We start from the raw sequence: 20536 nt of genomic DNA, 5'->3' as shown, positions 1-20536 counted from the left end.
AGGTCTAGCCTTCATTCTTCTGCCACTCCTCCTCCAAAACCGAGTGCTTTTACTTTGCTAGTCCTCAAAAGCCGTGTTTGAGGCCAGGTTTACAACAGCTGCTTTTAGTGTGTAGTGGCAGTAGTGAAAGATCTCTGTGCAGTTGGGTGTACTGACAGCTGGTTCAGGTGAGCCATAATAAAGAGGTTATCGGCCCCTTTTCATAGAATCATAGAATCATAGAATCACTAAGGTTGGAAAAGACCTAAAAGATCACCCAGTCCAACCGTTCACCTATTCCCAATAGCTCCTACTAAACCATGTCCCTCAACACAACATCCAGCCTTTCCTTGAACACCCCCAGGCTCGGTGACTCCACCACCTCCCTGGGCAGTCCATTCCAGTGCCTGACCACCCTTTCTGAAAAGTAATACTTCCTCATGTCCAGCCTGAATTTCCCCTGGCGTAGCTTGAAACCATTCCCCCTGGTCCTATCACTAATGACACGAGAGAAGAGGCCGACCCCCAGCTCACTACAACCTCCCTTCAGGAAGTTATAGAGGGCAATAAGGTCTCCCCTGAGCCTCCTCTTCTCCAGGCTGAACATTCCCAGCTCCTTCAGCCTCTCCTCATATGGCCTGTGCTCCAGACCCCTCACCAGCTTTGTTGCCCTTCTTTGAACACGCTCCAGGGCCTCAATATCTTTCTTGCAGTGAGGGGCCCAAAACTGGACACAGTACTCGAGGTGCGGCCTGACGAGTGCTGAATATAGGGGAACAATTTTCTTATTCACTGGCTCTGGATTCCTGTTTGCAGGAGGCTTTGGGCTGAGAAAGAGGATGCTTGGTGCTTGCAGCCTGCCAGCCATGACCTTCCCATCCTTGCCCTTGGGGGAGACCTCATACAATTAAGTGAGGGAGAATGGGGGCATAGGAGCTTGTAAGGTTAAAATCTTATTTCACAAGCCTGGAAGTGCACGGTGGGGCTGTGTGTGCTTCATGTGCCTGAGAGGAGCACAGCTACCTGAGGGGCAGCCAGCAGCTCCGTGTGAGCTTCAAACACAGCAGCACGTGCCTCTGGTTGGATGCAGAACTTGAATGAATCCAGGCTTCAGTCTGCAAGAAGGGAAGGCTGTGGGGCAAGGCAGGAGGGCTCGCAGAGTCACAGGAACCACAGTCCTGTGTCCCATAGCCATGACTGAGCAGCAGATGGAAGTGGAAGCCAACTCAATTATTAGCTGTTTGAAACGTGGTGAGCTGTGTCTCTTTGCCTTTTGGTGGCTTTCAGCTCCACTTTACTGGTGAAATGCTGTTTTGCATTGTTGCTACTTTTGCCAGCAGGTAGCCAAGCACTTGGCAAAGATCTGTGCCAAGGCATCAGGTTCTGCTGCAGAGCTGCCCCAGAATCGGGATGCAGAGCTCTGTGGGTAGGCAGTCGATGATGCTCTGTGCTGGAGAGGGCAGAATGAAGCTTAAATACTTTCTGGTATTCAGCAGCAAAATATGATGACCTGGAACATGTTCTTGGGCAGCCCAGGCCATCTGATGTTTGCCGCAGTTGTGAAGTCCTTTCAGCTGATTTCAAGCCTATTCTGACTCTGTATTCTTCTTACTGCCTATGTAACCCTTAGGTGAATGTGGAAGTCTTTAAAGAAGATTAACTTGTGATGTTACCAAAATTTCTTTCCTTCACTGTAACCTGCTCCCACCCTGCGGATTTTGCCTTTTCCTTTCCAAGTCTTTTACCCCACTTCTTAATAATATCTCTATCCCCCTCTACTCTGCTCTTGTGAGGCCCCCTCTGCAGCACTGCGTCCCAGTGTGGAGCCCCCAGTACAAAAAAGACGGAGCTGTTGGAGAGGGTCCAGAGGAGGGCATGAAGATGATCAGGGGACTGGAGCACCTCCCCTACGAGGACAGGCTGAAGGAGCTGGGCTTGTTCAGCCTGGAGAGAAGAAGGCTGCGGGGTGACCTCAGTGCAGCCTTCAGTACCTAAAGGGAGCCTACAAACAGGAGGGGAATCAACTCTTGGAAAGGGGAGATGACAGCAGGACAAGGGGAAATGGTTTGAAGTTGAGGGAGAGGAGATTGAGGTTGGATGTCGGGAAGTTCTTTGTTATGAGAGGGGGAGGTGCTGGAACAGCTGCCCAGAGAGGCTGTGGTGCCCCGTCCATCCCTGGAGGTGTTCAAGGCCAGGTTGGATGGGGCCCTGGGCTGCCTGGGCTGCTGTGAAATGTGGAGGTTGGTGGCCCTGCGTGTGGCAGGGGGGTGGAGATTTGCGATCCTTGAGGTCCCTTTCAACCCTGGCCATTCTGTGATCTTCCCAGTTTACAAATCTGTGCTGCCTTTCATGTCTCTCAAATGCTGGGCATTGGTTTTGTTTGTTTTCTATCTGTGAAATGGGAAGGTAGCTCTTGTTTGGATACTTCTTTTTGATACCCTTTTGTGAAATCTGCAGCTGCTGTCCATGCGTTTTCTAACCTCAGCGAGTTATGGTTCTGCCTGCAGGAGAGCAGTGCTTTCTGAGTTTGACAGCATCCACTGCATTTTCCTCTTTTCATTCATGGGATTTCCGTTTTACTCATCTTTCTGATCTCTGGTTTAGCCTTCAAAGCACACCTTCATCCTCGCACATTTGAGTTCTTTTCAGAAGTAAATAAACTTCCTGAGTTTCAGTGACCATCCATTGCTTTGTGTGTTGCTTTTTGGAGCAAATCTTTTCCTGGGACACCTTGGGGTGGGGTCTGGTTGCTGCGCTCTGCTGATACGAGAGCGTCGTCCTGCTTCTGGAAGCTGATGTCACAAAGCAAATAAAACTCCTCGTACCCAGGCAGGCGGATTTGAGACATGGTGATAACTCACGTCGTCAAAATAAACGCTGCTGCTTGACAGTGCTGGGGATATGTGATGAAGAAGTGTCTCATTCTGCTTGCCTCCGTCAAATGCTTCCTGGTAATTCATGTTTGGTTTTAAGCATTAAAGCTTGAATTATGTGTATTGGAGGTAGAGGTAAGGCCTGGTAATGCTGAGCATTGCAGTTCTTGTAGGTGAACATTTCCAGCTCTTCTCTCCTAACGATCCAGTGGTGCTGATGGTGATGGGCTGTTTGAACCCCACTCACGGGGTCCTCCTAGGTGCTGCTTGATGTAGAATGGCCACGCTGCCACTGTTCTCGGATGACCCGATGATTTTCATACCTGCTGTGCTTGCTGCAGACATGCTGCCTGGTGTTTTCTGCAGCAATGCACTTTTGAACAAGGAGATGGTGAGAGTTCATCCTGTTTTCACAGGCCGCTGAGTCACGGCTACCTGCAACATCCTGTGGGTTGTAACCTGCGCAACCTGAACAAGGCCCTTAGCGTTAGCAAAATCACAATGAAAGATGGGTGTATTTGTGGCACTCATCCTGCATGAAGCAGATCTGTGTGGATGGGTGTTTGCTCTTACTGGCTCCTCTTCAGTCTTGGAGGTTTTCAAATGCACTGTGGAGGAACCAGCATCTTAGGAAGGCTTGTCTTCCTAAAGGTCCTGCAAACCTCCTGTCTGTATAGGAGCCCCCCAGCAACACAAGGACAAAAGCAGTGTGGGGTAATTACAAAGTGTTGTTCAAGTTGCATGTCAACTTGATTTAGTCTTGGCTCTTTTGCAGAAACTTTTCAGATCTAGGGAAGGAGCTCACACTCTGGAGAGCTGTGCTTTCTTTTCTGCCATCCTGTAGAACTGCTAATGGCAACAGAGAAGGTTGGGGTTGTGCTAAAGACTAGTTCAGTGTTCAGAAGCTGGGATTACCAACTGTTAGCTTGCTGCCCACGTGCTCTGCATCTCTCGTGAGTGACTTCTGCCTTGTGTACAGATGCCTCAGATCAAAACAAGAGTTTCAAGAAACAAATGCATACTACAATTGAAGGTTAGGGAGAATGTACTCATATTTCAAAGGAGTTAATGCTTTTGTTCTGCTCCACTGCTCTGTGAATGGGTAATAACTCCTGTCTTTTAGTGTTGGAGGGCTGGAAGTAGGTGGGTTGGCTTCATCTCATGAAACAGCCAAGAAAAACACTGAAAATTCTCTGAAAAATAGCCTTCTGATGTATGAGGGCTGCTCTGAAAGTTATGCCTCTTATTTGGTGATGCTGGCCCATGATGTCAGAGGCTGACGTGGGTGCTGTGGCAGTAGAGGCTGAGCCTTCTCACCATTTTTCCATCACGTGTTGTTGCTGTGACAGGTGTCTGCAGAGGGGCACTGACAGAATGGTGTCTGACATGGAAGTGCAGATGGAGCAAAGGGTGGAATTGAATTCCTCCATGCCCTGTCTTCTGGAAAAGGGGTGACCCTTCTGGATTTCCTGCAGCCTGGACAAAGTATCAACTCTGATCTCAGTGTCAGGGGACTGACTGAGCTGAAGGCTCAGACTTGCTGGAGGAGGCAGAGGAGAAGTCGAGCTTTCTCTTGCAGCATGATGGCACCAGGCCTCAATCCAGTTTAAAGACTGTGAATGCGTTGCTGATCTTGGCTGGACTGTCCTACCGCCCCCACCGTATAGTCTGGACTTGGTGCATTCTGACTTCCATCTGTTCAGAATGGGCTGTGTGGGCAGCATTTTCCTGGTAATGATACTGTCACAGCAGCTGTGAAACAGTGGGCCACCTCTGCTGGTGCGGGCTTTTACAAGTAGGGTGTGCGGGTTCTCATTCAGTGCTGCCAAAAATGCACAGCTAATGGCTGAGAGTGTTGGAAAGCTGTGTTATTGTGCTCTTTATATCTGCTGTAGTTCCTGGAGCTGCACATCTGAACAGGCTGCCCAAGGAGGCTGTGATGCCCCATCCCTGCAGGTATTCAGGGCCAGGCTGGATGTGGCTCTGGGCAGCCTGGGCTGCTGGTTGGTGACCTGCACACAGCAGGGGTTGGAACTACATGAGCATTGTGTCCTTTTCAACCCAGGCCATGAGTCTGTGATTCTACTGAAGTAAATAGAAGACATTACTCTTAGAGCAACCAAGGTATTATTACTGCAGGAGGACTGAGCCTGTTTCCTTAGTGACTTTTGAACCCTCATAAATACTGTTGGATTATTGGGTGTACCTGGCAGCGTTCTATTGCTGATGTGCTCCCACTATGACTCTTGCTGGCTGGTTTCATGCAGTGTCTCTGCTCACCTTGGTGGTGTTTCCCAGCCTTCATACAAACTCTGGAACTTTACCATGTGCACAGAAGGTAGGGCACAGGCCTTGTTTCCAAAGTCATTCAGGTGTCACGTCTGGAGAACTTGCAGTTCACTGGTGTCTTGTAAAGGAGCTCAACCTCTGTGTGTGTGTGTGTGTGTGTGTGTGTGTGTGTGTGTGTGTGTGTGTGTGTGTGTGTGTGTGTGTAGGTCCTGTGAGGTGGAGGACATTTCCAGGTGTGCTCATTGTAGTAGCAATTTCTTGTTTAAGAACTGCACTACAACCCCCCAGCATGCTGCTTCTGCTCGTCCTGCTGAGCGTCTGGGGTTGCCCACCACTGCTGGTGCTGTGCTGCAGAGACTTTAGGGTTTGCCTTTTGAGAGGTAGGAGTTTCATCTGACCACAGAAGAGAATTATTCTTTCCGTGAATATGTTACAACAATGGTCTGTATGCTCAGACAGCTCTTGGCAAATTTGTAGCTTTTTTTAAATAATGTTGCCTCGATCCACTCTTTGGTCATCTCTCAAATATGCTGGTTTCAATCAGCAAATATATTGGGGGTTATCTTTAAGAGTTATAAAGTAGAATTTGACTCTTCAGTGTGGTAGATGCCTGTAGCTATAAGCACGTAAGGGTATTTTTCTCTTGGCACCTTTGCTGCTTTCTGTTCTTTATATTGCTTGTGTGATAGTTTGCAGATGTTTGATTTCTCTTGCTTTGTACTTTACGCTTCCCAGTGGCCTGAAAGATAAGGCACGATTACCATGCAGCTTCCACCTGGAAATAACTTTAAATATGTGGTGCCAGTCCTGCTAACTCCAATAGCAAGCGGTGGACGGGCAGCACTTATCGTGATGTTCTTAATCAGAAATTGTTAAGAAATGATAAAGTTCCTACGGAGCTGTTAATTTCCTCAAGAGCTAAATAGCTCCAGAAGATGCTGGAGGTTTGCCATGTTGTGCACTTTTGCTTTCTGTTTTAAAATAATGATTTTTATGTTACTTATCCTTTTTCTTTTCCCCAGGTGAGAAACCAAAAGCAGTTTGCCTTGAGTCCTCAAGATCACAATCGACTGGTTGGTACTTCATAACGATGCATTAAGAAACTGGATACGGTGCCAAAAGAACTCCATGCATTTCCACGATACTCTTGGATCCTGACTGAGATACTTTTGGATTATATATAGATTTCTGTTCCAAGGAGAAGAGTGCACGCTCACCTCCCTTTCTGCCAGCTTGCTGGCAGAGGTGCTTTACTAAGATCATGGACCATCCCAATAGGGAAAAGGATGAAAGGCAGCGGACGACGAAAGGGATGCCAGGGAGGAGCAGTCACGGCTCTCGGCCGAGCTCATCTGCGTCTTCTGGTGTTCTTATGGTGGGACCCAACTTCAGAGTGGGCAAGAAGATTGGGTGTGGGAACTTTGGCGAGCTCAGACTAGGTAAGGAGTAACAGTTTTATTGGCCTGCATTACTCAGATTAGCATTTCACCACTGGAATATAAATATGTAAAAGCTTACCCTGGCTTGAGAAAAGCAAGCGCTTGTCCTTGTTTGCCAAGTGCCGAGCTACCTTACCTGAAGCTTGTGACTCAGAAGATGTAACGCGTTGTTCTTATTTGCGTTATTCTGATTTGCATAAAGTCAAAGGGAATACATTGGAGAGGCCAAAGATGCAAATTCTGAACAATCCCAACAACGAAGACCGTTCTCAACACTGAATGTCTTGCCTAAGGTGAAAAATATTCCTAACTGTCTGGATTGCTAAATCTTGCTCTCAGTCTCTCCTCCTTAAGTTAGGATGCCCTACCAAGCGTCAGTGTGCCCTCCTTTCCAGCATTCAGCTGCATCCTCCCTGCTCCATGACCCTCACTAGTCACAGCGCCCCAGTTTCTGCCCCTTCTCCCGCTCCCTGATCTGTCTCACTGCGTTTGACTCCCCGGCGATGAGTGGAGCGGCCATATGGCTGCTGCATTGTGGCAGCTGAACCAACCCAGCAGCCCTTGGTTGTTTGTTTTTTTCCCTTGGTCCACTGGTCTGCTAACTGCATGCCTTGCAGCTGGTCGCCCAGACAGATGGCCTTGCGGAGTGCAGTGCATTGGGCTCGTAAGTCATCTCAGACAAAAGATGTATTTGGTTGGGTCTGAAATGAGGTGGGGGAAGCAGACGGTGTTTTTAATTACATGCTTCTGAGCTCCCAGTGTGTGGTTTTGGAGTGGCTTTTTCAGATCAGAAGCAGCAGCTTGCAGTGGTCTTGACATAGAACAGCTGCATTTCTCTTATTTTTGCTGAACAAGGTGGTTTGCAGTGGTAATAAACTGGAAGGTGCTGAAAGCAGGCTGTCTGACACAAATACCATTTGCCCAAAACTCGGTATGCGTTTAGAATTGAAATAGTCTGCACGTGAGGTAGGAGGGACCATAGATAAACTGAGGTTGTTGCTTCAAGAATACTTAACTGCTGAGAGCCTCTGTGTAGATTCCTGTTCTGAATCTGTGTGTGATTCATCTTTCACTGCATGGTTTGTGGCATCCGTAAGACGTGCCACTTCTTCCAGGATGAAGGCTAACTAATTTACGATCTGCCTTGGTAAATGGGTAGGCTTGGTTTCAGCGCTGCATCAGTTTTATTGATTTGCAAGAGCCGAGATGGTGCTCCAAAGGCAGAAAGAAATGGTAGGAGGGACAGAACTTCCCAACTTCCTGAATGTGAATGAGCATTGCTGGCAGCAGAAGGTAGTGCAGTCAGCAGATGGTAGTGCAGTCTGGATCCTTATAGTAACACAGCTTGCATAGCGGCGTTGCGTTTCCAACCAACTCCCAGTAGCAAATGGCCCTGTGGGAAGAGCCGTAGAATTGCTTTGTAATCCAAACAGCACCGGGTGCTCAGCAGCTTTATAGGATCCCCAGGTAAACGCTTCCTGCTTTTGTTCAGCTGGAGCCCAAAGTCTGATTTTTTTCGTCTTCGCAGTCCTGTTTTGTCGTGTTTTGTTCCAGGAGGCACTGGATTTCTGACTGGATCTCTGACAAGAGATTTCGCTTCTGAAAACATCAGTTTACACAGAAATTCAGTTTCAACCAGGGAAAAAGCAACACCTGTTAATCAAGTGCTCCTTGTTTTGTTGATTTTCACTGGGGGTAGAGGTATTTTTGGTGCGCTGTTTTGTTGATCTGCATTAACCAAGTGTGCTGTAGCAGCTGCGTTTGGGTAACAGACACAAATAGATGCAGATAATGGCAATTAGGCATGAAGTCTGCGTAGAAGTTCTGCATTTTGTAAAACTTACTACTTTTTGCAGCCACTATAGCTTTAAGAACTCCTCTTTGGTTAATTATTGGATCTTCCTATCACACAGATGTGATGATAATTATTGCTGGGTTGTGCTGTGGGAAAGGCGAAGCAGCTTTTCCACAATATGAGCAAACAAGTCTCTGATAACAGCTTTGTCCTGCAAAGATGAATGACATGCCCTCTTCTTTTTGCTTGGTTTGGGGGAGGGAAGCTGTTCTGTGAGTGTCAGGTTAGCTGCTCAGCGTTGATCTCTTGCTGCAAATAGAGATAGCCCCAGGGATGTTACTTTTTTGAAGCTGTTTGTCACATGGGAGCAGAGCAGTGGGATGGCAGGCTGAGATGAGAAGGAGATGTGCACAAACATCAGCACCTGGACCACAGTGAGCTGAAATGATGTTATCCTATGGCTGTTCCTTGGACAGGCTGCACAGGCTCTGGGGCTGAACTCAGGCTGACTCACGGAGTAACCAACTGGATTTTTGCCATCTTCACTGGAAAAACCTGTGAGGTTTTACAACCATAGGCAGGTTCAGTGCACTGGCTATCACATCTGTATTTACTTAACATCTGAACCATGGAAAGAGTGGAGCCCAGATCTTTTTGCTCCAGTGCAAACATAACCTGGCACTTCCAAAACTCTACATTAAAAAAGTGAAAGCAGCTTTTTTCCTGGTTTGAGGGAAGACTAAAACAATGTTTGGGGAGTTGTCCCTGTCTGCTGGTTCTATCCCCTCAATAAGCTACTGCACCAAAGAGAAGGGTCGTACGTGGAGAAGTTGCATAGTGTTCTGAAGTCAGGGGTTGGTCTGAGATGTGCTTGGGTTGGCCAAAGATCGTAGCATCATAGAACGGCCTGGGTTGAAAGGGACCACAACGACCATCTAGTTCCAACCCCCCTGCTATGTTGCCAACCACCAGAGCAGGCTGCCCAGAGCCACATCCAGCCTGGAATCTCAGCTGTGGGGTAGGTAAGAGTGGCTTAGAGGTCGGATCCACACTCTGAGCCATTTTTTTGCTAGCGAAACACGCACTGCAAGGCTTCCTGTGTGAGCGCTGGTGACTTAACAAGTCGCTCCTCATTAGGATGTGTAGATCTTCATTGGCTGTGGAACGGCTCAAAACTGAGGCATGGACTTTATTGCTGCCCCATCAAAAGCTTTGCCTGAACTTGAGGGGCTTTTGTTACCACAAAAGTTAGTTGGATCATCTTGATTGCATTAGCTAGGAACGGCCTTATCAAAACTGTCTTGCAGTTTAAAGCACATGACTTTCTCATTACTTGGGCTGGAGCTTCCCCTGTTATGGCCCAGCGTCCTCAAATCGTGCTTCTCAGTGTGAGTTCAATCCCGTGGGAGGGGGGAGGGAGAAATGTCTGTGGGCGAGCTACAGCTGGAGCTGCTGATGTGACTCATTTCTGGTTGCTAGCAGGGAGCAGATAACCAAGTGTATTTAGGCTGCCTTCTCTTAATGCCTGAGTGGATTTCCCCCTGCTAGCCCTTGGGTAGCATCAGGCCAGGGTCCTTACCATCTGGGAAGGTGCTGCCCTTTATCCTGCCACCTGCTTGTCTGCTGCTTCTGTCCCCAGGCTCCTCCAGGCTGTGCCACCTCCCAGTGTTTGCACGTTCCCCATGCATCTGCATAGCTGACTTTCACCAGCTTTTAATGACAGATCTAAAGAAATGGGGACAAACAACAACAAAAAAAAAGTGTTGTAAAGGTGAGGGTAAGGCAGCGTGCTGGCCTGGTTAAACCCATCCTAGTGCTTGGCGTTCCTCCTCCCCAGGGCTGTGTCAGACCAAGCACTGCTGCATGCTGGGGGTCTCAGGAATGACTTTTGTTCTCAGTGCTGTGTTACTCCTGGGAGCAGCCGTGTGCTCCGCTGCTCCCGCGCTGAGGGCATTATTCCATGAGGAGGACTGCCTTTGTGCTGCTGCCCCGAAGAAGGCGTTTTGCATACACTGCCTGCCTGTTTGTAGAGGAAGAAATGAAAGCTCTGTTGGTACACAAGTTCTTTTCTTTGCCTCCTTGTAGCAATCTCTTTGACACGCTGCACAACTACGCTGGTGAAACTCCCTATAGATCGCAGCATGAAGTTGCTTTTTGTCCAGCAGAATCAACTCTTTCCCCCCCCCTTTTTTTTTTTTTTTTTTTTAATGATAATGCAGAGAACAAGTGTGCCTGGGATATCTCCTCAGATGTACCGAACAGAGGTGCTGCCATAAAACAGTTACCTTATGCTGAATGAAAGGTAGCGCCTGCCCTGGTTTTGACATTTGCACTGTGTTGGAGGCATGAATTTGAATTTGAGAGGGTAGTTGAGAAGCCAGATCTCTGCAGCTGATGGCACTCCTCAGCGTTGTCTCTATTGTGCAACTAAAAGATGTCTTTCTTTCTTCACAGGCAAAAATCTCTACACCAATGAATATGTAGCGATCAAACTGGTAAGTGGAAGCTTTGGGTGTTTTGAAATGCATTGTACCTAGTGCTAGAAACTGAGAGGAAAAAGCAGCTTCCCCACTTGGCGTGCTCAATCCCAGCCAGGTGAACGGAGATGAACAGAGAAGTTCTTGCAGAGCTCTGAAAAAGAGCAGCTCCAGCCCTTCTCCTGCTGCGTGTTTCTGGTCTGTCAGAAGCTGTGATCACCTCCTTCCTGAGGCCCTGGTGGAGGTCTGTCACCCCTTCCAAGCCCCAGGGCTGGAGGAAGTGGAGTAATGAAGAACTGAATAAGTGGAGTGGAGTAATGAGCCCCAGGGCTGAGCTGTTCTGCTCTGGATTCCCGTTTGATTCTCCAGGTTGTGACCATGTGAATGCAACAAGCAAAGCGAGCTCCAATCCAGCCAAGGTCAGGCCTTTCCCTCATGGACTCAGACGTCCAAGGACACGCAGCCACAACCTTTGTTAGCAGGAGTCCTGGGCACGGGGAAGCTCTCTAACTCTCTGCCAGATTTCTAAAGTCACCCCAGGAGTCAGTGCCTTCGCTTTTTCTGCCTGTAAACTAAAACTTTCATTAGTTGCTTGGGGTTTTGCTGAAAATACCCAGTGCTCTTTTCTCATCTCTATGCTCTTTAATCACAGATCCAAACCCTAGAATTTGAAGTTAAAGTTGTAATGCTGATTTGACATGAGCAGCAAGCGTGCCTGTTTTCCCAGCCCGTGTCTGGCAAAATGACAGGAGTTATTGGTGTTACAGAAGATGAAGATGGACTTGGTGCATTAATTCTGATTCGTGTTCAGATGCCGGCAGATCCTACATCTCTGGTGTTCCCTTTACATGGTGCAGAGTAGATGGAAAAATAATTAGCACGTTGCAGGAGGGACTCGTTTTGAAGCATGCTGGCAAATATCAGAAGATATTCCCTAAAAAAACTGAATAACAGCTGCGGGATGTTTGGGGATGCAGCCAGACCGGGAGGAAGGGCCGGCGCTTGTTGTGTAGCTTTCTTTGTGGGCAGATCTGACAACAGAAAATGCACTTGTGCGAGCAGACTGGCTGTGCCATTGAATCGATAATGCTTCTAATTTGATTTTGCTTTCAAAGATACAAAGGGAAGAAGTGCTTCTTTCGGCAGGCAGATCTTTGAGGCTGCCCTACTTCAGCTCCGGATAATGTCATGCAAGGAATTAATGAACAAATTGACTTAGCGCTGTTGTCTGTGTGCCTTTCTGAGACTTGGACAAAAGAAATCTTCCAGTTTTTCAAATGTTTTTCTAAATTATATTGCGTTTACCAAGATAGATTAAATCATGTAATTTTCTTGGGGGACGAAAAAGCCAGGGAAGCTTGAGACTAAGAACTGTTGTAAATAGTTCTGCTTTCCTCCCTTGGGAATACCTGCATTTTTCTTCTTGTTTTTAACTTTTTTGTAGCAACTTGATAAATTTCCAAAGATATTCTTTATCCTTCAGGTAATCTGCAGACTAGTGTCTGAGTTTGCTGCGCTGAAGGCAACATTTCCTACTTTTTCCAACTCAAAACTCTACTTCAAATCCTTTGAGCTGCTTGAGATTCTCCTGCACTGCAGCCCTGCTGTCTCAGCGTTTTGTTCCTCTTGTTGAAGATGAATGGAGGGCAAATTAGAGAATTACTCTGCAGATGCCAACGAGTTGATCAGAAGATGCTGTGACATTCTGTGCTAACCTCTGTTGGTTTGTCTTTGGGGTGCGGATTTCTGAGGTGTGCTGCATCTCGGTGAGCGGGGAGCACTGCCTGTGCTCTGACACCATGGGTCCCCGTGCAGCTCCTGCTCTCAGCTGGAGGTCTTTTGGAGCTGACGTACCGTGCGTTTGTGTTTGTTGGCTTAAACTATTGAGGGCTTTTAATGCTGACTTGCACATGGCAGGAGTTTCTACCAAGCTGCTGCTGCTGCCTGTCATTTTGAGCCGTGGGTTTTATATGCTAGGCAGCAGCAATTCCCTGCTTTTCAGCACAAATGCAGCATCTGCCAGCACCCCTAAGCCCTTGGCCTGCAGAACAACCATCTGCTGTGCTGCGATCTGCTTGGAAGCTGCCGTGGTGGGCTAGTGTCCAGAGCTGCTCCTGATGCAGAGAGGCTCAGGCATGTCTTGCCCTGCTTGTCACAAGCAGCCTCATGTCCTCACACATTAGTCCCTCTGCCTGCTGGAACAGATGAACTGCACACTGAATAGACCTGAGTTCCTGTTGCCCTAAATCCCTTTGCTGTGGAGTTCTCTGAAGTCTTAAACTGACATTGGCAGTTATTTTCACTTAACTGTGGCTTGTGTAGCAATGGGCTTTGTGTTTCTTTGTATTTGCCTTCAGTGAAGGTTTTTGAAGTGTTTTTTAAGTAGTTGGCTGTATTGCACTGCTGAACCTTGTAAATGGCATAGTCGAGAAGCAGTCAGGAGTGATATTCCCCTTGCTGGCTACAGAGGGGATAACTTGAACAAGTGCTGAACAGCTTGGCTGGAAGGCCTCTTGGCTGAATTCCTGTACAAAAATGGCTCTTTGACTTGAAGATAAGTCTTTAAGGTGAAATTTGTAGCAAACGTGGGCATTAATCTTAAACGAAATAAGACAGGGATCTGCTGAAGCTTCAAGTCTCCTGTGCAGGCTGAAGAGCCAGCTGAGCGTGCTGAAGGTGCCAGCACAAGCTCCTGACTCCGTTGAGCATCCTCCTGTAACTCTGGAGCTGATGTGTAGCAGCGCTTTGGGGCTTTTCAGCAAGTGTTTGAGATTCAGACTGGTGCTGATGCCATTGGATGGATTTCATGTGGTTTATGCACGCAGCATTTGTCTTCTCGTACAGAAGAGAACAACAGCATAAGCTGAGGCTGGAACAGTCCGCATCATTGGCTACCCCAGGTGCAGTTCTAGGGAAAATGTAATTACTGAAGTCTCTTAATCCTCTCCGTGTTAAGCTCATATTTTTTAGAAGCTCTGTAATCATGCATGTTAATGCATTATAGATCGTAGGCGTTAAGTTTTGTGCGTGAAGTGGCAGTTGAGAGATGTGCTGGTTTGGGTGCATTGCAGGCTTATCCATTTTTTTTATCCTGTGTGTAAAAACAGAATATTCTTGAGTGCTTTAGAATGTTTGAATGGCACCTGCCAGTGAAGGAGGAGCCTTGTTCCCATGTTTCTATCAGATCTCTGCTGAGCTTGCTGCTGTGCTACGCCTTTATGCAACTCCAGGCACGGCATATGACTCACTGTGTCACAGAAATGCAGGCTAGTGTCCAACAGCACTGTGGGCAGACGTAAGTCCATAGGCTCAACTTGTGGCTTAACCTTTCTCAGCCATGACTTTCCTGCCTCTGTCCTGCCTGGTCAGCATCGTCCTGCAAGGATCAGCAGCTTCGATGGACGAGTTTTGAATGTCACTTCCATGAATGAGCTCTGTTTTTAGTTTCTCTTTAACAAGGAAGTTATTGCGCTTCCAGCAAAGTTCCTCCAGAGTGCATACTGCAAGTCTTCCTGCTTTTACTTTCTGTTCTCTGTTTATTTAAATGATGTCTAATGATGAAGTCTATTGTTAGACTCCTGAGGCGTTTTATCTTAAAACGTGAAGCAGTCTTTATGGTCACAGAACTTTAAGTACTTTTTTCAGTCAAAATATTTCAGGTGGCATTTTTTTCTTCTCTTCTAGGAACCAATAAAATCACGTGCACCACAACTCCATTTAGAATACAGATTTTACAAACAGCTTGGAAGTGCAGGTAAGTAAAGCTGCCTTAAGCTTATAGGAGGTTTGTAATTTCTTTATGCAGTCAAACTTTACCATCGTGTGTGTTGTGCATCTCTGACAAGAATTTCCTGATTTCCTGATGCTGAAGGGCATGGAGCATCTCCCTAATGAGGAAAGGTGGAGTGACCTGGGTCTGTTCAGCATGGGGGAAAGAAAACTGAGAGGGGATCTGATAAATATTTGTAAATATGTGAAGGGAGGTGGGAGGCAAATGGGTGAGGGCAGGCTCTTCTTGGCTGTGTGCAGTGATAGGACAAGGAGCAGCAGCCTAGAGCTTGAATGCAGGGAGCTCTGCAGTGCCATGCAGAAGAACTGCTTTATGGTAAGGGTAGTGGAGCGCTGGAACGGGCTGCCCAGAGAGGTGGTGCAGTTTCCTTCCGTGGACATATTCAAGATCCATCTGGGCACCGACCTGTGTGACCTGTTGTAGGAGCTGCTTTAGCAGGGGCTTGGATTCAATGATCTCTTGAGATCCTTTCCAAACCCTGCGATTCTGTGGGATTGGGGCAGATTATTTTATTCCCACACGTGCTTTTGGAGAAGTTTTGGTCAGAATATCGCGGTAATAATTGGATAATCGTTCAGACCTAGAATCTCTCATTAGTAAAATGATTACTGTGTTAGTGAGGATTGTTGTTTTTCTTACACTCCTGATTTTTTGTGCCGTTTTGCCTGGATGGCACAGCTTCCTCTTGCAGAGGATATGCTCTCACACCGCCAACAAAATACCAAGTTGAAGAAAGTGGAAGACCTGCTCTGAGTTCATGCTACGTGGGACCTGAGCAGTCATCACGCAGCTTTATTTTGCTTGTTGAGTTAGTTCTTCTAATTAGTTTCCTGAATTTTGTCCTCTGGTGGCTGAGATGCTATTGCACTTTTTAATGACTTTATTTCTCTTTTAGCATGCAAATTCTGGTAGTAGGAGCAACGTGAGCTATTACTATTGGAAATACTGAAGTGATGTTTTGTTTCTTGTTGTTTTGGTTTTATTTTTTTTAAACAGAACTTATCACTGAAATACGGTGCTCTTGTCTGTGCACTTTGTATTCTGGTATTTGCATCCTGTTGCACACAAAGCTGATAGGTTAATGCCATCAGCACTTAACTCCAGTTCGCTGTGCTTTTGAGACTTAGTGCATTTCTGCTGTGGCCTTTGTAAGTGAATATGTCAAACACAGGTTCACACGGTGAGACATCTAACTCCACCTTTCCTTCCCGGTTGAGTTTTGTTGATGCTTGCATCAGCATACCCCAGTGAGTGACTCTCTTGGTGGGCTCAAATCCCAATATGCTTTTTCTCCACTTGCCAGCTTTCTACCTCTCTTTAAAGATATTACTGAGAAATTTGTAAACCGATGGAATGTAGGGGGCTTTACTGTGGTTACATGAAGGTGTTTTGTTTGTTTTACCATAGTTCATCTCCTGTCAAGCAGGAGAAAACAATCTTATGAATTTAAACCTTCATCCTACAACATTCACCCAGATTTCTGCCTTGCCTGGTCCTTTGCATGCTGGTGGAACAGACATGGGAATCTTGCCTTTAGGATCTGTTCTCATCGTTCCATGGGGGGATAACTGCCATCTCAAGTTTTGTTTTTATTGCCAAGAGTGTGTTAGGAGAACTCCTGAAGGACATGACTTCTCTTTCTTCCTCTGTGTGGTCCCACAGGATCACAACTCTGCTCCGCCAACCTGTTGGATGCCATTAGAAGCTCTTGTGTTTTGCTGAAACAGGTGCAAACAGGCCAGGAGTTCAGGGTGGAGGATGTGAGCCGTATCTCTGTCTCCGCAAAATCTGGAAGCTTAACTAAACAAATTTTAGTGGAGCCAGACTGCCAGGATCACGGAGTCTTCTCTTGATGTCTGCACACCAAGCTGAGAATTCGGGGAAGATCCTCTGCAAAAACAAGCTGGTGCTGCATGTGTGCTGACTTTAGAGAAATAGTTGGATTGATCTCGGCAATGCTTTTAATGCCACACTCCCTGGAAAGGTCCTTGCTTCAAAAGCTTCAACTCTTCTGAAGTGCATTACTGCTAAATCATAGAAGTTAGTGTGGAAGGGACCAGCTTGCCACGGATCAGATTGGAACATTCTTGTGGAGTGTCTATAATGATACAGTTCGTCTCTGGTGTGTATAATTAGGATGTGTTCACAAGAAGCTGATTTACCAGTGGGGATGCAGAGGCAGCCAGTGTCCAAGAGCTGCTCTATTTGACCTCAGCTCTTTTTCTACCCTCTGGCACAGCGCCGGGGTTTACATGGCAGCTGTTGGAAATAAAGATGTGTTCTTCCTGGTTATTCAGTTAACTTTCCTGCCCCTGAATGAAGAGGCGGGGACCTGCTGCGCAGAGACCATCTGCTTGTTTCTTCTGTCTCACTGTGGAATTAAATATTTAACAGCCTAAAATAGTGTATGACTGCTATACCTTAACGTAGGCAGTGAAACAAGGGAAAAAACAACAAACAAGCCAACAAAAAACTCTTTCAGAGTGGTTCTTTGTTGTACACTGCAGATGAATGTGCATGGACGTCCTGCTGCCCAGCCTCTGGCCAGGGCCGCCTGCTGCATGTCTCCTTCTGCTGGTGCCAAGGATGCCTGTGTCAGCCCTGATTTCATTTTATTTTTTTCGTGCTGGATAGCAGCTACCTGTGAATTAATGTGAATGGCACAGCTGTCCACGTACATCCAAGCATGATGGGTATTCCCAAAACTCAGCTCTGGTACAGCCAGCGAGGTCTGCTTCTTCCACACCTCGGGCACAAGGCGAGCTCACCTCTGACCTGACAGGGTGCTGCTGTGTCTCCTGTTGCCTCTGCTATGCCTGCAGGGAATCATCAGGCCCTTCTACTTGTAAGATGATGCATGGAGGAGCATCATCTCCTTGCAGGCTGATGTGTCTGATTCTCTGTAAGTACTGGGGTGGAGAAGGCTGGTGTTGGCAGAGCAGGATGGGGCTACTTTCACCATGGCCGAATAGATGCAGCTCTGAGCTCCTTAAGATGGTTGTGTTTCCTGTGCTGTTTACCAGGAGGCATAAAAGAATCATATTATAGAATCCCAGAATGAGTTGGGTTGGAAGGGACCTTAAAGCCCCCCAGCACTACCCTGGGCTGGCTGCCTCCCACCAGCTCAGGCTGCACAGGGCCTTCTTGTGGCCTTGGGCACCTCTGGGGATGTGGTCATCACAGCTCTCCGGACAAAGCATTTGCTCTGCTCCAGCTGCCCCCTGCTCACACAGCAGCATCCCAGGGTTCTTTTCAGTCTTATTTCAGGTCAATTCCACATTCTCACCTTTCCTTCAGGTTAAACTCCTACAGACTTACCAGGGAGACTAACTTCTCCAAAGTTTTTACTGGGAATTCTTTTTTTTTTTTTTTTTTTTTTTTTTTTGTAATCAACAAAATAGTGCCTCTATTTCCCAGTCTTACTCAGTCTTCAGCCTTTTGATTGAGCTGCTCTTTCCTATGTGTAACGTGGATATTAGGGCAGGAGAATGTGGCCATGTTTTTATCTCTGTCCCATCGCTTGGATTTTGGCAGCAATCTGTAGCAGCTCCTCCTTTGTATCTGCTGGCAGTTCCAGCCAGCTGGGTGTGGAGATACTGGACTCTCCTGTTTACTGACTGCTCTGATCACAATCTGGGATGGTGATGGGGTATGTGGCACTGCTCAAGCCTGCTGTATTGGAAGGTGGATCCTCCTGATCTCATCACTGCTAGAAAGTGCTTTAAATGTGCTTTGAATTTGAAAAGTTAAAACACTGCTGTGTTTCCTGCTGTAGTTAAGTTGCTGGGAGCTGATGGGCTGATACAAGTGGACATAGAGATGTCTTAGGACATCTTTAAACACCAGTCATTACTTCAGAGGGAATTATAGACCGGGGGGAGTCTGGAACCTCTGTATTTCTCCTGGAGACACAGCTCGAAGCCATTCCATGTGGCTTGATGTGCTGCAGAGGTGTCTGAAGCTCTGCCGTGTTCCTGTGCAGCCGCGGAGCTGAGGTCTCTCCTGGTCCTGCTGCCATTGTTTGCAATGCAGCTCACCTGAAATGGAAGCCAAAGGCTCAGCCCTTGAGGCAAGCGTTGTCCAAAAGCTTTGTTGCTGTCCAGCTCTGGTTGGAGGGCAACAAGATTTATCTCCTCCTCTAAACCTTGCTGTGCTGAGTAGCTGGGGCAAACGTCATTGAGATATGTGCATGGATGTATCATTGCAAAGCCTGAGCTGTTGTTTCCCTAAAGCCCCGTCGGTTTGTGCAGCCAGCTTTCCTTGGGGGTGGGGAGCCCGCTGCTGCGTGACGTTCCCGTGTTGCTCTTAGCCCCATTCCTCTCTCCGAGGATGTGATCGTGGCTGAAAAACATCTCCAAGCACTCAGGAAACCACTTTTTGGTCTCTTGCTTCTATGCAACTGAATAATTCACCGAGGCCAGGAAGTGCTGCCTTCCGGCAGTGACCAGCAGCGGTGCAGGGCTGAGCTTTCCTCAGAGCGTCTGTGGCTCCATGTGGTGATCAGGGATGTGAGCTGCGCCTGCCCCACGAGCCCCACGTTTGGGAGGTTCCTTCTGCCCCCAGGTTCCTGCATAGTGACAGCTTCTGCCTGCGCGCGGTGCGCAGGGAGGCGCAGCGCTTGGCTTCAGCGGTAACTGTGCTCCCTCTCAGCTGGCAGATGAGTCACGCCGTCCCCGCGCCCTCGCAGTCCCACCTTGGCACATGTGATTCATTGCAGCACGCGCTCCTGCTTTCACACACCAGCCGTGCTGCTCCCCGGCGGTGGGAGCCGCTGGCCGGGGGGATCGCACACGAATCGGCTCCACAGCGCTGCGTTGGAGAGGAGTCGTACACAGGAGAATCCCAGGAAACAGAGAACATCTCTGCTGCGTTCCCGGCCCACGCGGCACATGAGTCACAGCAGAATATACTGAGCCAGGGAGGGAAGTGCTGGTACATATAGAACGTGGAAGGGTTCTGTAGTTTTGTTGTAGTTCTTGCTCTGTAAACAAATTCACCTCTAATGAAATACTGAGTCTGTGTGTTTACTTTTGGACCTCTTTCTGTTGCACAACTTGCAGGAGTGAAGCAGTCTGTTTACTTGTCAGGAAGCGGGATCAAGAAAAATGAAGGTGGTGTAAATAACTGAGCCTTTCAGTCAATATTTGCATGTCTATTTTTCAGTGTAGCTGCCTGCCGCTCCGTTCTGCATCCTGAGTTGCTCTTCAGGACTGCCTACATTGTGCGCATTTCTCTCTTCCCGTGTTGCTCTTGCGCTGCCCATGTCCTGCTGCACGCTCCCTGTGTACCAGTCTCGGGAGAGAAATTCTTTCCGTGCCGGTTTCACAACGCTGCCATTCAGCAGCAATTAGGCAGGGGTCATTACAGAGCGACTTGTGCAGATGGGAGTAAACAAGGTGCTGTGGAGGAGCGTGCTGCCGTGCCTGCTGCTTCATGGGGAGCTCCCTGCCTGCAATGCTTTTCCCCGCAGGAGCTGCAGCAGTGCAGGGCTGTGTAAGTGAGGCCTAATGCAAGATTGCCTGGTAATACCAAATTGACATCCATTTGCACCAAAAGCAACTTGCTTCTTTGGATCCCAGTCCCATGTTTGAACAGTTCCCTGCTTCAATCCCTGGCGCAGACGCTCGCATTCCTTTTAAGCTGTCGGTTCGTTTTCTAACAGCAAGCAAAAGCTCTTTACCTTCATTCTCAAATCTTGCAAGGTGTTGTGAAGAAACTTGCCACTGAAGATAGGTCTGAGGTGCCTCAGCAAGGAGTGGTGACAGGTAAGGTTTCGTTCAAATAAAAAAATGATTTTTTGCAACAAAATCGCAACACATGGGAGGCCATAACAGAGTTAGCTGTGCTCTTGAAGAATGTGGTGGACGGCTCCAAGCATTTCTGTGTCATCTGAT

The 20536-nt window shown here is 47.7% G+C and overlaps 1 protein-coding gene across 3 annotated transcripts in view; it reads left to right on the top strand.

Annotated features, from left to right (window-relative positions):
- Window positions 1–6402: 6402 nt before the first annotated feature.
- Window positions 6403–20536, top strand: part of CSNK1G1 (casein kinase 1 gamma 1) — a gene marked incomplete at both ends in the record, with an annotated part of 45286 nt that continues 31152 nt past the window's right edge. For all 3 annotated transcript variants that reach the window (XM_079540847.1, XM_079540846.1, XM_079540845.1), the window contains 3 exons: window positions 6403–6580; window positions 10830–10870; window positions 14537–14606. In XM_079540847.1, coding sequence (XP_079396973.1) covers window positions 6403–6580; window positions 10830–10870; window positions 14537–14606 — 289 coding nt within the window. The remainder of the gene's footprint in view (window positions 6581–10829; window positions 10871–14536; window positions 14607–20536) is intronic.

Source organism: Tetrao urogallus (genome assembly GCF_951394365.1).
Source record: "Tetrao urogallus genome assembly, chromosome: 11".
Classification (NCBI taxonomy): Eukaryota; Metazoa; Chordata; class Aves; order Galliformes; family Phasianidae; genus Tetrao; species Tetrao urogallus.
The sequence above is the reverse complement of the archived record's forward strand: the minus strand, read 5'-3'. Positions and strand labels throughout refer to the sequence as shown.